This window comes from Mytilus edulis, chromosome 12 (assembly GCF_963676685.1).
Source record: "Mytilus edulis chromosome 12, xbMytEdul2.2, whole genome shotgun sequence".
Lineage (NCBI taxonomy): Eukaryota > Metazoa > Mollusca > Bivalvia > Mytilida > Mytilidae > Mytilus > Mytilus edulis.
The window spans coordinates 12,408,643-12,434,715 of NC_092355.1; the positions used below are offsets into that span (position 1 = coordinate 12,408,643).

At 32.5% G+C, this 26,073-nt stretch overlaps 1 protein-coding gene across 2 annotated transcripts in view; it reads right to left on the reverse strand.

The window, feature by feature from the left end:
* LOC139497170 (uncharacterized) overlaps nucleotides 1-26,073 on the reverse strand; it is a 545,683-nt gene extending 519,610 nt beyond the window's left edge. The window contains exons 1-9 of one of the 2 annotated variants that reach the window (XR_011657700.1): nucleotides 25,795-26,073; nucleotides 24,136-24,188; nucleotides 22,813-23,507; nucleotides 19,902-20,036; nucleotides 17,020-17,150; nucleotides 16,474-16,566; nucleotides 13,737-13,949; nucleotides 11,619-11,687; nucleotides 9,514-10,387 (exon numbers count right to left, since the gene is read on the reverse strand). Coding sequence is in view for 1 of the 2 variants with exons in the window: in XM_071285263.1 (XP_071141364.1) it covers nucleotides 10,289-10,387; nucleotides 11,619-11,687; nucleotides 13,737-13,949; nucleotides 16,474-16,566; nucleotides 17,020-17,150; nucleotides 19,902-20,036; nucleotides 22,813-23,507; nucleotides 24,136-24,188; nucleotides 25,795-25,929 (1,623 nt within the window). In the remaining variant the exon portion in view is untranslated. Of the gene's footprint in view, nucleotides 1-6,709; nucleotides 10,388-11,618; nucleotides 11,688-13,736; nucleotides 13,950-16,473; nucleotides 16,567-17,019; nucleotides 17,151-19,901; nucleotides 20,037-22,812; nucleotides 23,508-24,135; nucleotides 24,189-25,794 lie in introns of those variants that run through there. The other variant, XM_071285263.1, reaches the window with a different exon arrangement.

The window sequence follows — 26,073 nt, forward strand, 5'->3', positions numbered from 1 at the left end:
ACCTGCTTTTCTCCCGATTAACAAGCTTTAACGATCGGGCAGAATCCTTCCATACATGGAAAGCAAGCTTTAAAAACGTGACAGACGAGTTACAAGTATCTGACTCGGAACAGATTGATTTATTGATCAAGTGGCTCGGTCCTGAGTCTGCTAAACATGCCATAAGCATAAGAGCGTCGAACGCCAATAATCCTACAATAGGTATACAAAGATTATGGAAGAGGCTTGACGAGCGGTATGGTGCTCCAGAAATGTTGGAAGCCTCTCTCATGAGTAAACTTGCCAAATTCCCAACCTTGACGAATAAGGACAACGCACGTCTCTACGAACTGTCTGACATTCTATCTGAAATAGAATATCACAAGGAAAATCCCAAGCTGGGATGTTTGCTAGCATACTTTGACTCTTCGTCCGGGATAAATCCTATTGTGGAAAAACTACCATACGGACTCCAAGAAAAGTGGATCACAAGGGCTTCAAGATACAAGTCCAAATATGAAGTTGCCTTTCCGCCATTCACAGAATTTTCTGCCTTCATCAGGGAAATGAGCAAAATTAAGAACGATCCTGGGTTCATCTTTGGATCAAAAGTAACACCAAATACAAAAGACTCTACGCCAAGGTTCACACCTCAGACGTACTCCAAAGTCAACGTCCATAAGACGGCTGTTGAACAGCAAACTGAAGACAGCAGTCAACAACAAAATCTGTGTATCCTACACAAGACAAAGCATACCTTGAATGAATGCCGAGCATTCCGAGCCAAACCAATCGAGGAACGCAAGGAACTGTTAAGACAAAACAATGTGTGCTACAAGTGTTGTGAGTCAACCACTCACAGAAGTCGGGACTGCAACGCAAGTATCAGTTGTAACGAGTGTGGAAGTGAACGACATACCACAGCACTTCACATCACTAGACCACAACAATCTGAAAGTTCCCAGTTTAGCTCACCCAGACAAGCCTACGGCGGGGAGCTAACACAAGTCTACGGCGGGGAGCAGACAGAGTCAGCTGAAACAAAGTTAACCTCTGTAAGTTCGATCTGCACAGAGATCTACAAAGATCATAAGAGCGAGAAATCTTATGCCAAGATATTACCTGTGGACGTGTACCACAAGGACAAGATAGACAAAATTATCAGGATGTACGCCATTATTGACGACCAAAGCAACCGGTCTCTTGCCTCGCCTGAATTCTTCAGTCTGTTCAACGTTCGGGAGAAACCTGAAAACTACTCTCTTACGACATGCTCCGGCAGAGTAGCTACTTCCGGGAAAAGAGGAAAAGATTTCGTCATAAAATCTGTACATAGTGACGTACAATTTGATCTGCCTACATTAATTGAATGTAATAATATTCCCAATAATCGAGACGAAATTCCTACTCCTGAAGTTGCAATGCATCATCCTCATCTGACAGAACTCAGAGGAAGTATTACACCACTAGAGGAACGTTGTCAAATTCTACTCCTAATAGGAAGGGACCCTATAGAGGCACACCACGTCCTTGAACAACGCCTAGGGCCATCACGAACTCCATTTGCCCAAAAGTTGAGACTTGGTTGGGTCATAATTGGAAATACATACATTGACAAACAAACTGTTCCTATTGAAGTCAACACAAAGATAACTTACGTTTCAATCACGGAATCAAAACAACGTCTTGCCTCAAGACCGGAAATAGCCGTTAAGGACAATAATCCAATTGTTGTTCAGTCTAACGACAAAAACCTTCATTCGAATGCCAAGGTCGCTAAATCGCATTCAATACAATCCCTTGAATGTACAGGACCTAGTACCAAGCCTGGTAAACGCACAAATTCATTTAAAGGGACATCACTCGCGTCACTAAAAGCAAAATCTGTGACTTCTATAGAAAAATCTATAGATAAAGAAAGTTTCAATCCGAAATCAACAGAACCTAAAGTTCATGGAGAGGAAATCAATAGCATTCACAAACCTATTCCGAAAGAAGGACCTATTGCCAATCTCAATCTGCCCTTGCATGAGCAACGTCTACTACGAGAAGGAAGCAGTATTGTCAAATCTGACTTGAATATAATTGAAAAGGAACAAGTAGTCTTATCTGGACATCGTCACAGAGTAACACCTTTTCTTGGACATTACTACAACAAAATCAAACATAGAGGACCCCACTTCACAGATAGAACAACTGGATCAGCAGGATGGAACGTTAGGACGAAACGCTTAATTTCGTCTGATACTCAAAAAGATGTTACATTTCGCCAAACTGGAAGAGGACCGAGTATTAGCTCTCGTCATACCCACCGGAGGACCACCTTCAACCGTCGTCGCCGTCTAACAACGTTGGAGAAAACAGTTCCTATTACCTCAACAACAGCTATGGAACATTCTACAAATCACAGCGATCTCATTGGAGAGATCCTTCTTCATAGGACAAGAAACTGTGCCAAACCCAGTTTTCCGTGGAATTAATCTATTCTGGAAACTTTATAGTGAAATGCCGGAAGTTGAAACCTGACATTTCTCATACGACCAATAGTGGACATTACTCTTGTACATAATCAATTTATGTTCGGATTTTATTTATTTCATATATTCATATGCGATTAAGTTATGGAAAAGTGATATCAGATAGACATCAGACGGGGAGTATTCTGTTACACCGTTCCGTAATTTATATAGTTCGTTTGATTATATTCTTAATCTATTTATGTGTTCCAACCTAGGAGGATTATTCATCTTTAACGTTAAAACATCGTACCGTCGCTACCTTTCCCTCTCTCAAACTGAACATTGCAAGGTCATACCAGTTCTGGAGAACTTTTCAAAGGACAAACGTCATCTAGGACACAATTCGTGGCTAACCACAGAGTGAGTTAACTTTACAACATTGTTTTTGAAGCCTTCAAATTACTCTATACATATTTGAACATTCTCTCTGTGAAACACTGGAAATTTAAATGCTCTTGAAAGTACAACATTTTCTCGGATTCGACGGACTGTGCTATCTATTACTTTTGACATTTCGTTTTAATAACATTAATTGAACACATTGTAAAATTGTATTTTATTTGTTTTTCAGCTTTTTACCATATGTCAGATTGGTTCATAATTAAAGTGTCAGCACCTGATAGTCTTTTCTCCTTGAGCCCAATCGTCGGTTATACTTAATGGTCAGGCCATTACAATATATACAAAATTGGCTTTCACATTACACCTGATTTTTTTTAAGAAAGTATCACCAGTGTTAGACTTATCTAAATCTTGATTTAGACAGTTCTCTTTAAGGCATTTTTTCATAGTGTTAGGGATTTTTAATATCAAACCATAATATTTAATAAAATTGTTGGTTTGTACTTTTCTTGAAATTGCTCAAATTTATAAAAAATCATATTTTCACGATTAATAAGGTCACTTACTGACTGCGCACACCCCTTTTCCCATTGAATGTAATATGAGAAATCATCCAAAGAAGAAAAGTTCAAAATATCTAAGGATAAAATGTCACAGACAGAAATCTCAGTAATAGGTTTTGCAGCAGAAAAGCAAAGTAAAACATCCTTCCAGAAAGAATTTTTACATCTTTTAGAAATCTCAATCAGCTTTTCTTTCTGAAGATGTAAAACCCTTTCACCCCCATACTGCATTAGGTCTGCCAGTAACAACTGCTGCCAGCCACCGCTAGAGTTTGCCAGCAGTCTTTTTATCCAACTAATTTTCAAATAGATATTAAAAGAATGAAGATGTACCATATTAAGTCCACCTTGTGAAATATCACCAATAAGTGTGTTTCGCTTAATTCTGTCTGGTTTTCCATTCCATATGAAATCATAAATTAATGAAGTGAGCTCTGTTAACCTGGAGTGTGATAGGTTTGGTAATGCAGTCAATAAATGGACCAACTTTGAAAGAGCAAGTAATTCAATTACTGTAATTTTCCCAAATAATGTGAGTTTTCGATGTTGCCAGCTCTTCAAAATTGCAGAGACCTCTTTAATTTCCTTAGCAAAATTAATTTCTGTGATACAGCTTAAATCTAAAGAAAATTCAATCCCCAAAAGTTTAAAATTTGAATGTGACCAATGAAGTTTTAAGTCGGGACATAACATAAGATCAGAATATTTTTTACTTCCAACCCATAGCGCTTTTGTCTTTGAAGCATTCATTTTCAAACCTGAAATTTTATAAAAAGATTCAAAACATGAAAGTGTTTCCCTCAACGATACTTCCCTTCCATCTAAAATAAGGAATGTGTCATCTGCGTAGTACTACATGCTTAAAAGTGATTCATTATCATTGATAGTAATTCCCCTTATGTCAGGATTACCTTTTAATTTCAAAGATAATTAAATTCAACCCCAATTATAAATAAATAGGGAGAATCAATGTATCTAACTTATCATCAAGTTTTCCAGTTGCCTCCCTTATTTTACACTCAAACTTACTGGTGATCTTCTCTTCAAAATGATCTAATAATTTCTGGACAATGTTACTAACTAAAGTTAGTCCTTTTGTTGTACCAAATTAACCATAGCATTAGTAAGGTCAGTCTTTGTAACTGTGCCCTGAAGAGATTGTTTTATTTCACTTAAATCATTTTGAATACCAGTCAAATCAATACCTTCTACACTGTCATTTGCAATATCTGAATGGGATCGTTTGTTCTGCTTGGATGGTTTTTCCTTTACAGAGCAGAGTCTTTAGAAGAATCATTGCTGTCAGGCTTTTTATCTGCTAACATTGTTTGTATAGTTTTTGCTCCTTTATTGTCCCCAGGCATGGTGGAAATACAGACAACACTACTCAGAAAATCAATAAATTACAAATATTTTTCCAATTCAAAATATATAATTCCACTATAGTAAATCCATCTTTCAACAAAATGTGAAGTAAATCATATTTCTGTAAAGTTCATCAAATTCCAAACATCATGATATGATTTGCATAGATAAATTCCTTCAAAAACCAGCTTTAAATTGCCAAAAACTGCAGAGCTGAAAATCAACCCACTACTAGATTGGCAGCCATCTACTCATGGTATGTGGTTGCAACGAAGAAATATGATTGACAATGAAGTCATTTACTTTACTTTTAATTTTTAGTAAATAAAAAAAATACAGAGATGTGGTTTGATTGCCAATGAGACATCTATACAACACAGTTGAAATGAAGTGAATGTAAGAAATGGTAGGCAACCATAAGAGCTTCAACAATCGATTGATTGAAAAGTCCTTACAAATAGTAATCTATAAAAGGTCCCAACATGAAAAATATGAAACAATGGAGTTAATTTAAGGCCTAACTCATAACAAAACGATATACGAAAAACAACAGAGCTAACGACGACCACTGAACTACAGAGTCGTGATTGAAAAACGTGGAGAATATGGCGGTGCATGTTTGTGAGCGATCAACCCTATCTTTGGAACAGTCTTGTTTCAGCACAACACAGGAAAAGCCTTTGAAATCAGTTAAAAAGGACTTAACTCATAAAAATGATACAAAGTATAAAAGCTTCCATAAAAAACACAGGCAGGACGTAGCAAGATTTATACATTGTAATAACAACAATAATGTGTCCAAAGTACACGGATGCTCCACTTGCACTATCCTTTTCCATGTTCCATGGACTGTAAAAATTGGGTGATAATCTAATTTGGCATTAAAAGTAGAAAGATTATACTATATGGAACATATGTACTAAGTTTCAAGTTGATTGGACTTCAATTTCATAAAAAAACTACCTTGACCAAAAACTTTAACCTGAAACTCCCACTTTCATTTTCTATTTTCAGTAGACCGTGAAATTGGGGTCAAAAGTCTAATTTGGCTTTAAAATTAGAAAAGGATCGGACGAACGAACGCACGAACAGAGCCACAGACCAGAAAACATAATGCCCCTCTACTATCGTAGGTGGGGCATAAAAAGTACAGAGTTACTGACAGTCAATTCAAAGTCAATCCAACTAATAAAAAATATTGTTTTTTAGACTAGATATGTGGCATTTTGACTTACAATCAGCATCTTAAATACATATGCAACACATTTAAATAATGTTTACATTTTATAGGAATTGCAATTCTTTTAAAGGCATCTTTTCAGAACATGTACATTGTAATTGGCCATACCTTTCAAATAAAATGTTTGATGTGAATTAAAATCGCAAAAGTCTACCAATGTCTATAAAAAAATATACCCTTTTGCTAAGTTGTTTTTATTACTTTCTTGCAATGTGATTTCTGAGAAAAAAAAACCTCAACTAATGAGTCTCCTGTGGCCGAAACATGTGTATAAAGTTCAATACCTGGCATCTTTGATGAGTTGTTTGTTTTCAAAACATGAAATATGATATAAGGACAACAAAACAACATACTGTAAATCAGAAATTATCGCGAGGTTTTTATTTTTGTGAAAAATGCGACAGTGTTGTAAATGCATTCATTTAAACTCGCATTTTGAAATATTTTATATGAATTAAAGAGGATTTCTCTCAAAATCGTAAAAATTTAAATCGCATTGATGTCTTTTAAAATGACAAAATCTCAATAATAAGTGCACACAATAATTTTTGAATTTACAGTAGTTGTGATTGAATTAAGCATAAACAATCTGAACAAGTGAGGTATATATTGGTACCTGATAATTCATCACCATACTATACGTCAATTATTTTACTGCAGACAACCTAGCTAATAAATACAATAAAGATTATATTATAGAGTTTTTATTTTATCACATTTATTCATAAAATGTTATTGCACATTTATTAAGCTTTCATAAGTAAAACAATAAAAAGAAGCATCAACCAATTATACATGTTATACATAAGCAAAAATATTTTATGTAATTTTGGTTTATAGATAGTTGTTTTATATAGAATTTGTTTTAACCAATTTGAAGTTTAGACACCCCAGAACAGAATCAAATATGTTTGCTTCATTTCTAGTGCCGTAAAGGAACATTTTATGTGACAGACCAAAAATGATTACTGTTAAAGCTCATCGAGTAATTGACACAACATAATTGCTGTATTGAAATTATTATTAGTTAGCAATTCCTACTAATATACATCATACTAAATGCCCTTTTAAAAAAAAACAAGTACCTTTTTTTTTTTAATAAAATTGAACATGTTTTGGGGGTTATAAACCAAGACATTTGAGTCATATATAAGATAATATATTGCATACTTAAAGAGTTATTGCACTAATAGTGAGAAATTTTGTTCAAGAAGCCCATTGAAAGATACATAAGGAATTGGACTGTCAATCTTTAAAAATTTTGTTTTTCAAATTCACATTAAAATTGGGTGAAATCATAAAAAAAAACTTGTTTAAAATACCAAATTGATACACACCTACAGTATACCATACAGAGCCCAAGCTGTATTTAATTGTAAATTTTACCACTTTACCAAGTTGATAATTTCAATATCATTACCAGCTGTAAATGAAAATCATAAATCATGGCTAAAAAATGAAAAAGGTGTTAATCTTATTATTAAAAGGGAAATGAATCTTACCAAATTAGACAAAGCAGACAAATCTATTTTGAGGATGAGTTGTAATAACATGGTGAATTTAACTACACATTGTAACAAATGACAGGATAATTACTATTTATCCAGCCTCATTCATAGTTACACTTATTCACAAATAAAAACACAATACTAAAATTTTTCATATTATGGCTTATGGGTAAATTAACCATCATTAGGAACACTCCTTAATATTTGAAAACCAGGAATGTATACATACATAGCACCAATAGAGGTGATACAATCCTATATTAGCATAGGTCTGTTACCTTCTTTATGGAAAACAGTGGTTAAGGAGGCTCGCGGGTATAAGATTTTCAGAAAAAAATTAAACTTTAATTTGTCATTACAAATTTTATTTATTACCTTTAGTAGTTGTTACTTTATCATATGGTACAAAAATCATTCCAAACAAGAATGTGTCCAAAGTACACAGATGCCCCACTCGCACTATTATTTTCCATGTTCAATGGACCATGAAATTGGATAAAAAATATAATTAGGCATTAAAATTAGAAAGATTATATCATAGAGAACATGTGTACTAAGTTTCAAGTTGATTGGACTTCAACTTCATCAAAAACTACCTTGACCAAAAACTTTAATCTGAAGCGGGACAGACGGACGAAGAGACAGACAGACAGACAGACAGACAGACAGACAGACGGACGAACGGACGCACAGACCAGAAAACATAATGCCCCTCTACTATCGTAGGTGGGGCATAAAAATCAATTCGTGTTGGCCCCAAGTGACTTTTAAAATGTAGATATCATTGGAAAAGCTCCAAATTATCTCCCTTTGGTGCAAAAATGCCATTATTTGGCATCAGAATTGAAATATCTTTTTTAACTCATCAGTGACCTATATTTTTTATGTTTGTTTTCGAATGAGCTGTACATAAACTAAATAATTGTAAAATTTAAGTGATTTCTGTAATTTCTTTCTTTTTTTATTTCGATATTACCGCTATTTCTCCTATTAGTTCAACAGAAGAAAAGGACATTAACAAAAATGTATGCTTCTTTCGAAGGCAGATTGTGAGCGTAAATGAACGGTGACCCCATTCTTTTATTTCATTTTTCTATTAAGTATAAGATAAAGTTCATTTATAGAAAAATATAGAGAAATCCTATATTAAATAAAAAATTTGATTTAGACCCGCGAGCCCCCTTAAATATAGAGTGTGGATAGTATTTTGAATGCAGCCTGAAAATAAATAGTCCCTACTGCCTCTTATTTATAGTAACTTGGGTATATATAGCCTGTTAAATAAGTTCATTATACTGTGAAACAAAACAAGTTAAAGATAAACAATAAAGATGAACTAAACAAATCTCATATTTAAAACAAATTAAACAGTATTATGCAATAAAAGCACTTATAAAAGTATAATACATGTATTATAACCAAACATATCTCAAAGTAAACAAAAACAAGTATGCATTCCTTGCAATGTGTTCAGCATACCCCCACTCCTAAATTAAAGCAAAGATAAAAAAAAGCACTTGTATTTAACTTATCAGACTGCTGAACAATTAGGAAATAACTTGTCTAGTAGCACTAGATGAATGTGTGAAGATGAACACATTGAAAAATTCAAAGTATTAGCAAGCAAGAAGTAGGTGTCTGGTAGATAAGATTTTTGAATCATACCTAATACAGTATTGTCTATCAAAAAAAAATCTCACAACCAAAATTAATGTTGGTTATACGGAAATGAACATGTCATACAAGAAAAAGTATTTTTGTTAATTTAATTAATGCTGGTATACTGAATAAAATTTGATAACATTTGTAAAAAGAGTATTGTTATTGATATGTAACATAATAAAATGCCCCGTTTACACAAAATGATCCAGTTAAAAACTGTAAATATTAAAATATTGCCCTGTTCATGCAAAACATTAAATTGTTAAAACTGTGTAGTTTAAAATAATTCATACACTATCTCCATACAAAATATTTCCAAGCTTAATAATTAAAACTCTTAAAATAAAACAAATGCCCTGCAAAACTTAGTAAAAAAAAAATGGATGCTCTGTTCATTCAAACTATTTAAAATCTTTAATTACAACATGGTTACATAAAATGATATTCTCGTTTACATGTTTTAACACAAAATAATTCAGACAGAGGTGTGTAAGCTAAGAATGAATTACAGAATATTCCTTTAAATAACAGAGTACTCTTTCATGGATTATGATGATAAAGATGAACTAAAATTAAAACTGCTAAATAAAATATTTCATCCAATTTCTGATTTACCTGCATATGAAAATATCAAAAAAATTATAGTTGTATATTCTAATGTTATTTTAAATGTGACTTGGTGAGTATTGCAACATATATCTAAATGTAGATTTTCCCAAAACTGCAAAAATTATAATTTACGATTTTTTTTGTGTATATTCTTCAAAAATTGCAATAATAAATGGATGTAATTACTTCTCCATTAAAAGTGTGTAAAACGTCTATATCAATGTAAAATATTCATTAAGTAACTTGCACAAGCCTACTAAATTGATGTAGAAAAGTAACGTGTCTTAATGAAAAGGGTATTTTGCAAAGTACTACAAAATGTACAAAGGTTATATGACTTAATGAAAAGTCTTTTCAGCATATGAGGTGGAATGTTGTTTATAGTTTCTTGACAATAACTACCATACTTGGTCGTGTATAGTCAGCACTTTTCTTTGGTCCTCCTTTTTGAACAAAGTTGAAGACAGCAAACTGGTGACACAGCTTTAATTCACTATCAATTTACTTAATTTCATCAAGGATCAGACGGGAGGCAAATGCAATTGAGAATGCCAATACTACTCCAACTATAGCATTATAATTCAGGGCAAAATTAAACACCTGTGAATAAAATAAGGTACAAAATTAAAATATAATTAATCAAATACATCATGTATATCACCAAAAGTAAAATCACAAAAATACTGAATTCCAAGGAAAATTCAAAATGGAAAGTTCCTAATCAAATGGCAAAATCAAAGGCTTAAACACATCAAATGAATGGATAACAACTATTATATTGATGACTTGGTACAGGCAAAAAAATGGAAAAAAGTAGAAAATGGAATATTAAACCTGGTTTTATAGCTAGCTAACCCTCTCACTTGTATGACACTCATACAGTAAATGTATGTGAAAAACTTTTATTTCATAATCTCCCTTTGTATAGATTAAGAAAAGGTGCTTGCAAAATTAACATTCACCACAATATATCGTTTTTGCTGTGAGGGAGTGTAAAACAAATATTTATCAATCAATTTATCAGAACTAACAATTTCGTTTCAGTTTTTATCAATTCTTTTTACAATCATGAAAATTTATATTTCTCATTGTTTTACTGTAATACTCATCAAGATTAATGCTAAAGATTTTTAAAAGTATCACTAGGCAAATATGATGCCCAATTTAAAGTTATCACTAGGCAAATGTGATGCCTAATTTAAAGTCATCACTAGGCAAATGTGATGCCCAATTTAAAGTCATCACTAGGCAAATGTGATGCCCAATTTAAAGTCATCACTAGGCAAATGTGATGCCCAATTTAAAGTTATCACCTGGCAAATGTGATGCCCAATTTAAAGTAAATGAATAAAGTTTGATCTTGTTGATAGTATACATGTTATATATCATATTTCATTTCAACACATCATAATCCATTTGTATATTCCTCACTTATAATACAAACAATCTATGACAATATAATTTGATTTAAGGGGGTACATAACACTACAGGGAGATAACTGTAAAAATCACCCAAACATTTAATCACATTCTATTGTTAAAGAAATATTAAGCTTTACAATGATCGAAAATTAATGCTTCTAAAACTGCTATATATCCAATGAAATATATCGATAAAATGTGTAGTTCAAGTTTTTTGAAATTATTTTATTTTTGTCAAAGGATCAAAGTAAATCATTGTTTCAAAATTTTATGAAAATTATATCAGCCAAATTAATTTAACTTTGGTTGTTTGGTACCACCTTTTTAAAAAAAGATTATTTAACTTGTGTCAATTATCAGTCAGAAGAAGCAGAGACACAACAAAATGTTAACCAATTTATTACCATACCTGCATTTGAAGAGGTTGAACGGTAAGGAACTGTAGAAGTTTCAGTCTCTCCTCTGTAGGACAGATACACTGTAATAGAGATACTTGATTAGAATGAACCACTTTGGAACCAAAGATTCAGTCTTCAGTATATGTTATAAAGATACTTGATTAGAATGCACAAATACAGAACTAAGGACCTAGTTTTGAGTTTTTAATAGAGATACTGTGGATTTTTGTCTATATTTGATTTGTGGTTTTTCAAAAGTCTACATATATGCTCAGTGAGGGGGGATAGGAGGGGTCCTGATCCCGAAATCCCGGGGTTAAAAACACGAAATCCCGAGATCCCAATTTTAAATAACTTAAATCCCGACATCCCAAGATTCGAAAAAAAGAATTCCCGGAACCGGAATGGGTCAATCCCGAAATCCCAAGCTTAAAACACCCAATCCCGCCGTCCCGATAAAGGTCCTATCCCCCCTCCTCAGTATGTGTAATAGAGATACTGTGAATTTATTTATTTTCGTTGATTGAGGGAAACTTGCATTTTCCCCTATATTTGATTTTGTTGTTTTTCAAAAGTCTACATAGGGTATGCTTAGAGAAAATGTAAAATTGTATGCTCCTTTGAACATTTAAATTCAGATTTACTTTTACCACTAATTTTGTAAATAAAACTTGATCCACAACAAATGATTTACAGGCACAACTTCAGAACCAAAGGTATAGTCTTCAGTTTGACATTTTAACCTTAATACATATTCTAAAGAATACTCTTGTCAGTTTAATCAAATATTTCTGATAAAAGAGCTCTCTAATTTTCTCTTCACTTAGTTAAGGGAAGACTTAAGGTAAATGTGCTTTGAGTACAGAAACAAAGGTTGTCACAATTGAAAATTTAGAAAAAAAATATATATATGAATAACTTCACAGAAAATCAATTGTTTTCAAGGACCGTTATATTATTGAGCATCCACTACTTTTTTCTTGTGAAATATGTAACGGTTTATTTCTTCCTCTGTGATATTTTATCCTGAGGATAATTTGTCCCGGCAATTTTTTTCCAGGCATCGTATTTCACAGGTTGATTTTTTCCAGAGGAGTGAAAATCTATTTGTGTTATGCAGATAGTATGTACCGGTCTATATTTGCCGTACTATATTTCACAAAACCGTGCGAAATAGAGTCCCATTAACTACTATGTAAGTTACTCACAATCAATATATACCTGACTATAATTATAGAATACTTCACAAAGGTAGACCAAATTTGCATAATTTATCAAAGGGAGGTAATTATGAGCAATTCATATTTTAAAGATATTAATATAATATATTTCTGAATCTATTTTGTAGTGAAATTTTTCCTTCAATCTTATTTTTTATATATTCATTTATATGAAAAGATGACTTACAACTTGATTTTATAAGACAGATAACATTTCACAGGTAAAAACTATCCAGCTGTTAAACATGATTTAAATCATTTTGTTCCAATATATTATTATGCTATGATTTATCTGATTTCCATATAATCAACCACTACATCTCTGTCTCCAGACAAAACTATTTATATAGTTAAAAATATCATCATAATCAAATTCTTCTATTACTGTTAACAGTAGTAATGCAACTATATTTCTACCTTACTTTTAAATGTATATTTGTACTGAGATCTGAAAACAACTCACTTTTACATCAGCGGTATTTCACTAACCTTATTTAATCATGATATTATTTTCACAATTTTCTCATTATAATACATTTTTTTTTGTAACAATTTCGCTTTATTTCAAATACACTATAATTATTTCATAGTATTTTGAAGGATAAGTTTTTTTCTAATAACTATTCAATAAGTTAACTACCCAGATAGAATTTCACGGCAAAAGAAAAAATATCCCAGGGAAATATTTTCCTCCGGATAAAAAAATAACAACAACTACTGTGACATTTTTTCCTCCGGATCAAATTTCATCCAGATATAATTTTGCTTTACAAATACACATTAAATGAATCAGAGCTTGTATTTCAACATGTTTTAAATTAATATTTTATCAAACTGCAAACTTTAACACTGCATTTATAAAATACCTCAGCATCATACTATTCTTAGACCTCAACAAAACTAACTTACCCTAATCATTCTTTGACCTTCACCATTGACCTCTGCAAATGCTGAGGCCAGTAAAAGGAGCATAAAGAGTGGTAATATACATTCTAAAATGGAAAATATTCTGGCGGGATGAGACAACCATGTGATGACGTAATCACTGATCCATAGCAATACAAAGAAGATCCAACTACCCAGCCATCTCTGTAAGTAGCGAGATGTCACTCTCATTCTTTTCTGAAAAAAAGAAGAAAAGAGTTATAATGGCTAGCTAGAGCTCATTGTAAGTGGCATTTATCATATTTAACTGTATGCTGATATTTTGAGGTCCATTTATATTTATATTAGGATCTAAGTGCTGAAAGCCCAAGTTAGGTTAACTAACTTATTTAAGTAGGGTTTGTGTTATTCAGTCTGAGTATTTGACTTAATTTTGTGTTACTCAGTCTGAGTATTTGACTTAATTTTGTGTTACTCAGTCTGAGTATTTGATGTAATTTTGTGTTACTCAGTCTGAGTATTTGACTTAATTTTGTGTTACTCAGTCTGAGTATTTGACTTAATTTTGTGTTACTCAGTCTGAGTATTTGACGTAATTTTGTGTTACTCAGTCTGAGTATTTGACGTAATTTTGTGTTACTCAGTCTGAGTATTTGACGTAATTTTGTGTTACTCAGTCTGAGTATTTGACGTAATTTTGTGTTACTCAGTCTGAGTATTTGACTTAATTTTGTGTTACTCAGTCTTAGTATTTGACTTAATTTTGTGTTACTCAGTCTTAGTATTTGACTTAATTTTGTGTTACTCAGTCTGAGTATTTGACGTAATTTTGTGTTACTCAGTCTGAGTATTTGACTTAATTTTGTAGACAATTATTTTTTTTTAGTAATCAGTTGTCTCTTCCTATTCAATTTACGATACTTAAACAACAGTGAACTACTACAGCTTGAATTAATATAGGAACAGGAAATATCTTTAACAATACTATACAATTATGGCCTTTGTATGAGGTCGATACAAGGATATATTGACCTGAAAAAAGTACATTGACTGAGGGGGAAGCTGGAGGTTGATATACTTCTTTGGGTCGATATATCCTGTATTTGTAAATGCTCTTTTGTTCCGACGTTGGAAAGTTCCGGGCGGAAAGAACGAACTAGCCGAAAAGTTCCGGAGGAACTTAATAACTAGTTACTTTGTTCTTCCTCTGGTTTAAAAGTTCCAGCTGAACAAAGTGACCAGTTGAAAAGTTCCAACGGAATATATCAACTAGTTAGAAAGTTCCTTTTTGTCAAATTAGTCAAAACCGGAACTAACAAACTAGCCCAAAAGTTCCAACAGAACTTATCAACCAGTCACAAAGTTCCATTTGGAGAATTGATGCAAAGTAAAAGCGTAGCATATTATATTTGAATCTTTCAAAGGGGAACCAAGATACTGATTACAAAAGTCAAAAGGAACTTATCAACTAGTCACAAAGTTCCTCTTTGGCAAATTAGTCAAAACCGGAACTAACAAACTAGCCCAAAAGTTCCTCCTCATGTTTGTACTTTTAAAAATATCAATTTCAGATTAGTGTATAACAATGAATTACAACTTATTCCGTTATGAAGGCAACATTCTGACCGAATTAACTAGTTGTTCTGTTCCACCAGAACTATTCAACTAGATACATTGTTCCTGGACTTTTTAACTAGCTAATTTTTTCTGGAACTTTTCGACTGCACTCGGAATAAAACAACTAGTTGGAAAGTTCCATCAAAACGAAATAACTAGTTGAAAAGTTCCGCCGGAACAAAGTTACTGACGGAACATACTGGCTGTTACATATTCACCTCATACATTGCTACAATTGTTATATTATTAATTTCCAACCATATCTGTATCAAAATCGTCATTTAGGTTTGTAGGAACTTTATAGATATTGCATTGTCTCCTTGACAATAACAACATATTAGTTGTTATTGCATTTACTTTTTGTTTTGGACATCTTATGTATTTGAGGATTTTTTTCGTCAAATAATCGATCACAGATATCATTTGTTTCAAAGCGTTAAACAATATCCTAAAATTCAATACATGACGTCACAAAGTATATCGGTTTTTTGAGATATTCGAAAAATAACCGTGCAATATGCTTTTTGCCGATCAATATGCTTTTTTCTATCCGCCGGTTTCTCTCTACCTTCGAAAATATAGTTTAACATGTGACTATCCCTAAACGAATCAAATTTGTTAAAATATACGAATTAATAATATAAGTTGTTATCTCATTTACTTTTTTTTACTTTTTTTGTATTTGAAGATTTTTTTTCTTCAAATAATCGATCATAGATATTTTTTATAAAACTGTTAACAATATCATGAAATTCATTACATGACATCACAAAATATATCGGTTTTAGATATTCTAAAAATAGCTGTGCAATATGTGTTTTGCTGTGCAATATGCTTTTTGCTATCCACCATTTTCTATCTCCCTTCGAAAATATAGTTTAACATGTAACTTAATATATATATATATCCATGAACGAATCAAATTAGTTAAAATATACAAATTTATAATATTATTACATAAAAAAAAAGATATGATATGATTGCCAATGAGACAACTCTCCACAAGAGACTACATGACACAGAAATTAACAACTATAGGTCACTGTACGTCCTTCAAACAATAAGGAAAGGCTATGCTGTATAATATCCAGCTATTAAAGACCCTAAAATGACAAATGTTAAACAATTGAACCAGTATACGTACAGAAATTTTCCAGTAGGCATTGAGTATTTCTTCATTGGTAAGAATGGTGGACTTGTTTTCTCTGCAGGCTTCATAGTCAACACTGTATTCAGACTACAATAACAAAACAAGCTAATATCAAATATATAAATAAATGTCAATCAATTATTGAAGCTTTTATCCAACTGCTGTGCCAGAAGAAGTTATTTGGAGATTTTTTAATGCATTAATGTTTGACTATACATTTCAACAGCAGGTTCATCAGGAAGTTTATAGAACAAAATTTTATGGGTAGTGGGGTCATTGAAAAGGCCATAGGGAATATTCAAGCATAAATGTAAGCACTTGTATGATGAAGAGAAGCCAGCAAAATCATGGCAAAAACAACAAAATGATGAAAAGACAAACAGTTGTCTTCAAAACATCATCACGTCCTGGAGAAAAAAATCTACATATATTTCCCTCTCTGACAATGATTTCACTATAATATGTCTAAGCATTTGTTTGTAAAATGTACAAATAAGTTTTGTAAAAATTGACTAGCTCACTGTCAAACAGTTATATTACCTGTATGGAGACCCTTGGTTTTGCACTGGTTTCCTGTGGTACATCTACTGATGCTGCTGTTGGCTGCTCATCTAACAAATGATACTGTGATCCACTTTGACCAAAGTCGTCCCATATAAACCAGCCAGAATCTGAATCATAAATAAACCCATTGTTTCATACTCCATATCAATACCACTTATTTCAAATGTGCAGTAGGTCTACATTTTAGAAATGATATTTGGTCTTTCATCATCACCTAATATACTATTAATCAATATGTTACTGTTAGTTCTAACATGACGTCCTTCAAACGCTTTGAGTACACACCCGTGGTAAAATATGAATATATTGGTTGGGCTGTTCTGATTGTACTCCCACGTCATATGATTGTTTATGGATGGAGTACACGACGTCATAGAATGATAACGTAATAGTTTAAGCATTTTTCGGGAAAATACACGCTTCTGATACCGAAAATCAACACCAGAATGAAACGTAAACAAACAATACTAAAATGTGGTATAAGCCCTTTTTTATATACATAGAAGATATATAAGTAAATTATCATTAAAATTCATCCAAATCTATCTAAATATATTATTGTAAATAGTTTGAGCATGTCACTAAATCTGTTTGCTCCGTTCTTTACCGCCAATCTTAAAGTGGGTTAATTTATGGGAACGGCAAATATTTGCCTCCATCTAGTGCGCTTTGAACCAAAACAATTGCTATATTTGTCTTATCAGAATCGAAATAATTCATGGGGGCTTGAATATATCTAAATTTTACCACGGGTTGTCCCTTTATGCCGATATTTTACCCCTCGCTATCGCTCAGGGTAAAATATTTGTCATAAAGGGCCAACCCGTGGTAAAATAACGATATATTCAAGCCCCCATGAATTATTTCTTAAATTTCAAAATAATCAATTTTGTGAAATCCCCCAAATGTGACATGTTTTAGGAGTTTTCTGTAATTATTCAAGTGAAAGGTGAATTTATAAATAGTTTTTTGAACTGCCAGGTTATTTTTCAAAATCACTGAAGCAATTGATAAAAATGTTTTCACATGTTGTTTTGTTCATTTCTAGGAATTTGTAAAAAAAAATAGTATCCACCATTTTCATGATTTTTGTCTAAAAAAAAAGTTTAATTATTGTACATTTTAGCAGCACCCTCTGGTTTTAAGTAACTAGAACTTCATCTCCTAACATTTTATTTAAAGAACTCTAGGAATCAGATTTGCAAGCAAAAGCTAGTCCAATTTAAGTAAATCAAAGAGCTGAAGAGCTCTGAGGGAAAAGACGGCCATTGTTTCAATTTTTAGGGGGGTATCTTTTGATAGTCTACATACAAAGAATGAGCAAAAGAACAGCTAGAACATATAGAAAGGCTGACAATAATGAAACTAATTGTTGTTTATTGTTATTTCATTTCCTTAGTCAAGAATTCATCATAGAGACAATTTGGACCAATGAGATTTGCACCTTCTAAATGAAAACATTTGATTAAAGTTGGGTGTTAATTATCTAAAATTCAATTGAATTTAACAACTACTACAATATATTTTAGAATTTTAATTATGTACACCTGAACGGCAGGCTAAGACCATTCTCAATTGTTTGTGACAGTATTCTCAAGAAAGTGAGGACTGAAAAATCTATTCAGTTTTATTTTTCCATTGATAAAGTTCCCAGTTACAACTCTCATCACAGGGATACATGTTCTTATAAAATCAAATATGATTGATATAAGCTGTGTGAAGTTTGTTTCCATATCCCACATTTTGATATATCTGTAAAATTCATGAATAAATAGCTTTAAACTACAAAAAGCAATATCTAAAAAAAATGGAAAAAAAAAATGACCTCTACAATAATTATGTTGGTATGCAAAATTATTTTTCAATTGATGACTACTTATAATAATCATATATATACTTCATGTGACATTTTTAGTGTTCAGATACATTAACTTTCATTTTAGTGGGTAATTACCCATCAATTGAGGTGCTCCTTAATTGGAGAAAGATTCTAAAAACATAACTTTACAGAAAGAATGAAAACTGCAGTTGCTCTCCCCAATCTCAATAGGTATAAACTACAAAAAGCAACATTTAATTTTTTTTAGTTTTTTTTTAACCATTTCAATAATTATGTTGGAACACAAAATTTTTTTTATATAGAAGACTACTTATCATATACTAAATGTCACATTTTAAGTGTTCAGAAACATTTACTTTGATTTTAGTGTATAATTACTCATCAGTTGAGGTGCTCCTGAATTGGAGGAAGATTCTAAAAACAAAACTTTACAGAAACAACGAAAACTGCCGTTTCTCTCCCCGATATCATGTATCCCCATTGACATTGTTTACTGCGAAAGTTGACCTACAAATTATCTGATTATAGCCTCAGATTAAAGCATTGCATGTTGGTGTGTGAATCAACTACACTACAGCAAACATCATTAGGTTTACATTTAACAAATACGGATTTTAAATTAGTAGATCTATACAAATATTGAGAATGATTTTTATAATGAATAAAGGATATTCCTGTGACCTGTGTAGTGTGGCATTCCAACAATGACGTCACTAGGTTAGATATATTTAGAATATTTCGTAATACTGATTTTTCCGGACTGTAAAAGAAACGTGTATAGTGTAAGGGAAAGCTCAATATACGATAATTTTACGAGAAACAGAAGGGAAATTTGTTAAAAATGTATTTAAAGTCAATCGGTTATCCTAGCTGTCATCAATTTCAGTATGACATTTTGAGGGGGTTTCCAAAAAATCAAAACAAAATGATTGACGTGAGGGAATGATACTCTGGCCAACCCCATTAGGGAATTGACGGCTTGAAGCCGTCTTTCCCCAAAAATGTCTAAACAGCATACCTGATTGGCCTGTGAGAGAGACAAAGTCCATGCTTTTAGCAGATGTCATCCTTAGGAATTTCTTAGCATTTTCTCTGCTGATTAGCTCTAAAACTTTGGCTTCTCTGTCCAATACACTGATAAATCTTCTGATTACTAAAAATAAAATAATCATGTTGCATTACGTATAAAAGTTATGATGGGTTTACAGAATAGAGGATGATGGCTCTGGAAAAAATTTTAAATAGAGAAAAAGGAGCAAAAATATAAACTAGAGGCTCTAAAGAGCCTGTGTCGCTCACCTTGGTCTATGTGCATATTAAACAAAGGACACAAATGGATTCATGACAAAATTGTATTTTGGTGATGGTGATGTGTTTGAAGTTCTTACTTTACTGAACGATTTTGCTTCTTACAATTATATCTATAATGAACTTTGCCCATTAGTAACAGAGAACTATATTTGGTAAAAATTTACATATATTTACCAAATTAATGAAAATTGTTAAAAATTGACTATAAAGGGCAATAACTCCTTAAGGGGTCAATTGACCATTTAGGTCATGTTGACTTATTTGTAGATCTTACTTTGCTGAACATTATTGCTGTTTACAGTTTATCGCTATCTATAATAGTATTCAAGATAACCAAAAACGGCAAAATTTCTTTAAAAATTACCAATTGGAGGGCAGCAACCCAACAACCAGTTGTCCAATTCATCTGAAAAATTCAGGGCAGATAGATATTGACTTGATTAACAATTTAACTTCTTGTCAGATTTGCTCTAGATGCTTTGAATTAATAGTTATAAGCCAAAAACTGCATTTTACCCCTATGTTCTATTTTTAGCCGTGGCGGCCATCTTGGTTGAATGGCCAGGTCATCGGACACATTTTTCAAACTAGATACCCCAAAGATGATTGTGGCCTAGTAGTTTCAGAGGAGAAGATTTTTGTAAAAGATTAATTTAATTTATGAAAAATGGTTAAAATTGACTATAAAGGGCAATAACTCCTAAACGGGTCAACTGACCATTTTGGTCAAGTTGACTTATTTGTAGATCTTACTTTGCTGAACATTATTGCTGTTTACAGTTTATCTCTATCTATAATAATATTCAAGATAATAACCAAAAACAGCAAAATTTCCTCAAAATTACCAATTCAGGGGCAGCAACCCAACAACCGATTGACTGATTCATCTGAAAATTTCAGGGCAGATAGATCTTGACCTGATAAACATTTTTATCCCATGTCAGATTTCCTCAAAATGCTTTGGTTTTTGAGTTATAAGCCAAAAACTGCATTTTACCCCTATGTTCTATTTTTAGCGGTGGCGGCCATCTTGGTTGGTTGACCAGGTCACGCCACACATTTTTTAAACTAGATACCCCAAAGATGATTGTGGCCAAGTTTGGATTAATTTGGCCCAGTAGTTTCAGAGGAGAAGATTTTTGTAAAAGATTAATTTAATTTATGAAAAATGGTTAAAATTGACTATAAAGGGCAATAACTCCTAAACGGGTCAACTGACCATTTTGGTCAAGTTGACTTATTTGTAGATCTTACTTTGCTGAACATTATTGCTGTTTACAGTTTATCTCTATCTATAATAATATTCAAGATAATAACCAAAAACAGCAAAATTTCCTCAAAATTACCAATTCAGGGGCAGCAACCCAACAACCGATTGACTGATTCATCTGAAAATTTCAGGGCAGATAGATCTTGACCTGATAAACATTTTTATCCCGTCAGATTTCCTCAAAATGCTTTGGTTTTTGAGTTATAAGCCAAAAACTGCATTTTACCCCTTTGTTCTATTTTTAGCCGTGGTGGCCATCTTGGTTGGTTGACCAGGTCACGTCACACATTTTTTAAACTAGATACCCAAAAGGTGATTGTGGCCAAGTTTGGATTAATTTGGCCCAGTAGTTTCAGAGGAGAAGATTTTTGTAAAAGATTACTTTAATTAACGAAAAATGGTTAAAAATTGACTATAAAGGGCAATAACTCCTAAACGGGTCAACTGACCATTTTGGTCATGTTGACTTATTTGTAGATCTTACTTTGCTGAACATTATTGCTGTTTACAGTTTATCTCTATCTATAACAATATTCAAGATAATAACCAAAAACAGCAAAATTTCCTCAAAATTACCAATTCAGGGGCAGCAACCCAACAACCGATTGACCGATTCATCTGAAAATTTCAGGGCAGATAGATCTTGACCTGATAAACATTTTTACCCCTGTCAGATTTGCTCTAAATGCTTTGGTTTTTGAGTTATAAGCCAAAAACTGCATTTTACCCCTATGTTCTATTTTTAGCCGTGGCGGCCATCTTGGTTGGTTGACCGGGTCACGCCACACATTTTTTAAACTAGATACCCCAATGATGATTGTGGCCAAGTTTGGTTTGATTTGGCCCAGTAGTTTCAGAGGAGAAGATTTTTGTAAAAGTTAACGACGACGGACGACGACGGACGACGGACGACTGACGCCAAGTGATGAGAAAAGCTCACTTGGCCCTTCGGGCCAGGTGAGCTAAAAAAGATGTATAAGTATAGCATTTGTATAGCATGGATAATAAATAATAAAAGAATAGGTAACATAATATCAATTACAGAAATCAATGATGTATATAGTTAAAAAAAATCATCATCAAATTACAAAATATGTAATAGTATTATAATTATATAAAATGAATTTTACAGAATAAGCTATACTTTATAAAGATAAAGAACAATGTTCTAAAATTTTAATGAATACAGACATTAAGATCCCTATCCAAACCCTCAAATACATCATCTTACCATATTTTATCCCATTTTTAAAATTAATCATTTCATATTTTGACCTTACAGTTTAACCCATGTTTATCCAGTCCAAATTCTATATAATATATATATATTTAAGTTTATATTACCTACCAACTGTATGTGTCCGACAGACAGAGAATAACGTACAGCCAACTAGAACATTCCACATCATTGAAATCAATGTAAACGCTAGATGTGAAGAGTACATCACATGACACACGTAGCGGGTTAATTTCAACTTGTCGCAATGGTTTGGTCCAAAATTCAGGAATGAGACATATGAATTAATTCCATAAATAACAATGGCTAAAAATATAAAAAGTCCTGCCACGCTTACTTTCAAAAAAGTCCTCGAGTGAATTCTAACACATTCAACAAAGTTACGATTACTGAACAATTTTGCAGCAAGTTTTTGAGAATACAGTCCCAAGCATATCCAGATAAAGCCTAAGAATATAGTGACCACCCCCATCAACAGTGTCGTATTTGTCAAATTACTCAATATGTCAAATATCTCATGTGTCATACCAGTAGCGGAAAATGTCAGACCTAATAATAAGGTGACGATCTGAATAATACGGGACAGAACTGACTGTTTTTCTAGGTGAGAATATGTGACACCCAAAACATATATCACAATTTTCCAAGCCCATCCTGGAATTTTCTGTGAATGATTTAACTTTTCTGATGGTTCTACTTCTGTTAAATCTGAGTTTAAAAAGTTTGACAAGTAAGTTGGGTCTGCTTCGACAGAATCTAAGAAGTCTGGATGAACATTCTTTGTTGTATGATCATGTTGTCCTTGCCTGCAATATGAAAAGATTTTAACAATGTCTGTATGTACACTCAACATGCTCAAGAAGAAGAGTAACATTAAAAGAATTCAATTCCTAAAATTTAATTATATTCACTGTGGATTCATTTATTTTCTTGGGATACCAATAGCTGTACATTAAGAAAAACTATATTTCACAGTAATTAAGTAAGGTAACTTATCATGTATGCATAAACTCTTACAAAAAATAATTGAATGAAAAGTAGTAGTTCTTTTTTTAATACCTACAGTAGTTAGGGAATATTTCATTATTTTGCATGTGTTTATTAGCAATGGTTAAGTACGCCCTTTTCTATTTAATTTTCTTAAAGTATTTTGTTCAAGCTATCTGCATGATCCGCTCCTGTCTTATCATTTACCATGTTTACTGGTAAAGTCAATGTATTAGGAGCAAAAACTCTCATCTCATTGCAATTTCAAGACAGATCTCAGCACTGATATGAATGGAATCCTAAAGCTTAGAAATGTTATAGTTGTTTCTTTAATTTTGTAATATTGGCTATTAAACTTTACCTCAGCAATCACCACAGATCAGTAGAAACAACTATAAGTGATTTATAAGTAAGTTAATTTACTATTGATTTAATTCTACTAATTACCCATTTCTGAAGTTTGTTGATCTGCTGCGGCCAGCCCTTGTTCTTTCATAATCCTAAAATATAGAGAATATATATATATTAAATGAATGAACAAAATTACATGCAACATCCTGAAAGACAATATTCAACAAAAATAAGCCACATCTATGGTGGCCGGTTAAGCCATTTAGCATTTTCGCACTTTCGCCTTTCATCTTCTATAGGGCGAAAACCGATTTCACCTTTTCAACTTTGCGTTTTTGTGTTTTCAACTTCGCCTTTTCGCTTTTTCGATATCGCGAATTCGCGCTTTCGCATTTTCGCCTTTTCGCATTTTTACGATATGCATGTTATTATAACATAACATTTTAAATATAATTGGAGACAAGACTACAAAGTCATATAAATTTCATATCTGTGGTTTACTTTAAATATTTTCATAAATTAGCCCTAATTTTTTTATTTTTTAATATTGGCTATTAAACTTTACCTCAGCAATCACCACAGATCAGTAGAAACAACTATAAGTGATTTAAACCAAAAGTCAATAAAACCACATATTTACTGAAACACAAGACAGTAAATGTTTTATTCCATATTCCGAGAGATATGAATGTAATGGAAAATATTTACCAAAACCAATTGTACACAAACATTTTTTTCCAAAATTATACACGCTGAAGCACGCGACATTTTGCACGGTGAATATCCTTTTTCCGCAGGTGAATATGCTTATTTATTCAAAATCCCATTTATATAGAAAAACCGACTAATATTTTACCAATAAGGAATAATTCAGGATATTGTTTTCCATGATAATACATGTATGTAATATGTGAAATTATTTCCCATTATAATACATTTTTTTTTAACAATTTAGCTTTAATTCAAATACACTATTATTATTTCATAGTATTTGTAAAAATTATTTTTTTTAATAACTATTCAATAGTTTGGCTACCCAGATAGAATTTCACGGCAAAGGAAAAAGTATCCCAGGGAAATATTTTCCTCCGGATAAAAAAATACATGTAACAACAATTACTGTGACATTTTTTCCACCGGATCAAATTTCACCAGGATATTATTTTGCTTTACAAGTGTTCCTCAATCTTTAGCTTAACTTTTCTGTGTGGTGTGTAGATGACTATATATATTGCATTTTCGACTTTTTCCTTTTTGCAATGCATGCTAGCTGATGTCCTTTCTTCATTTTTGGTGATTAAATTCTATGTTGCCAAATCACATATCCTACACTCATTTTATTCATTCTGACACTCTGTCGACCTACTTTTGCTCTACCATGCTACACCATAATGCCATATGCCATAGCCAGGTAGCAGCAAATACCAATTTTCAAGTCTTTGTTGTCCTGAACATGCATGCAATATTTGTCACTGGACATATGAGAGGGGATAGGACCTTTATCGGGACTCCGGGATCGGGTGTTTTTAAGCTCGGGATTTCGGGATTGATGCTTTAACACCTTAATGTGCTCAGAGTAAAATAAAATAGCCTTTAAAGAATCATTATTATTTGCAATAGTTTGACCAAGCTTGGATCAACATGATCAAGTCCTTTTCCTTACACACTTGTTGTATTTTGCCCAACCCAATAACCACACTTCACATTCTTCGTTATTAAAATTAGGTTTGTTTATTCTTATGTAATTGTACCTACCTGTTTATTAGTGACGACCTCAGTTTTCAGTCCCAAGCTGTCAATGGAGTTTATTGAAGCTGTTGAAGCAGCATCAAAATCAATGGTAATGTACGGATTAACAGGTTGACTTTTGCTTGTGTCAGTCTCGGTCATTGTTAAAATGAAAATTCTTCAGAGCATTAGCATTGTCATCGGTTAGTTTTATCTCTAATCATGCTAATTAATTTCATTTGGTATGATTCATTGACTATCCGAATACTCCCACATTTTTCTGTTACTAGTTATCTCCCTTTGTTT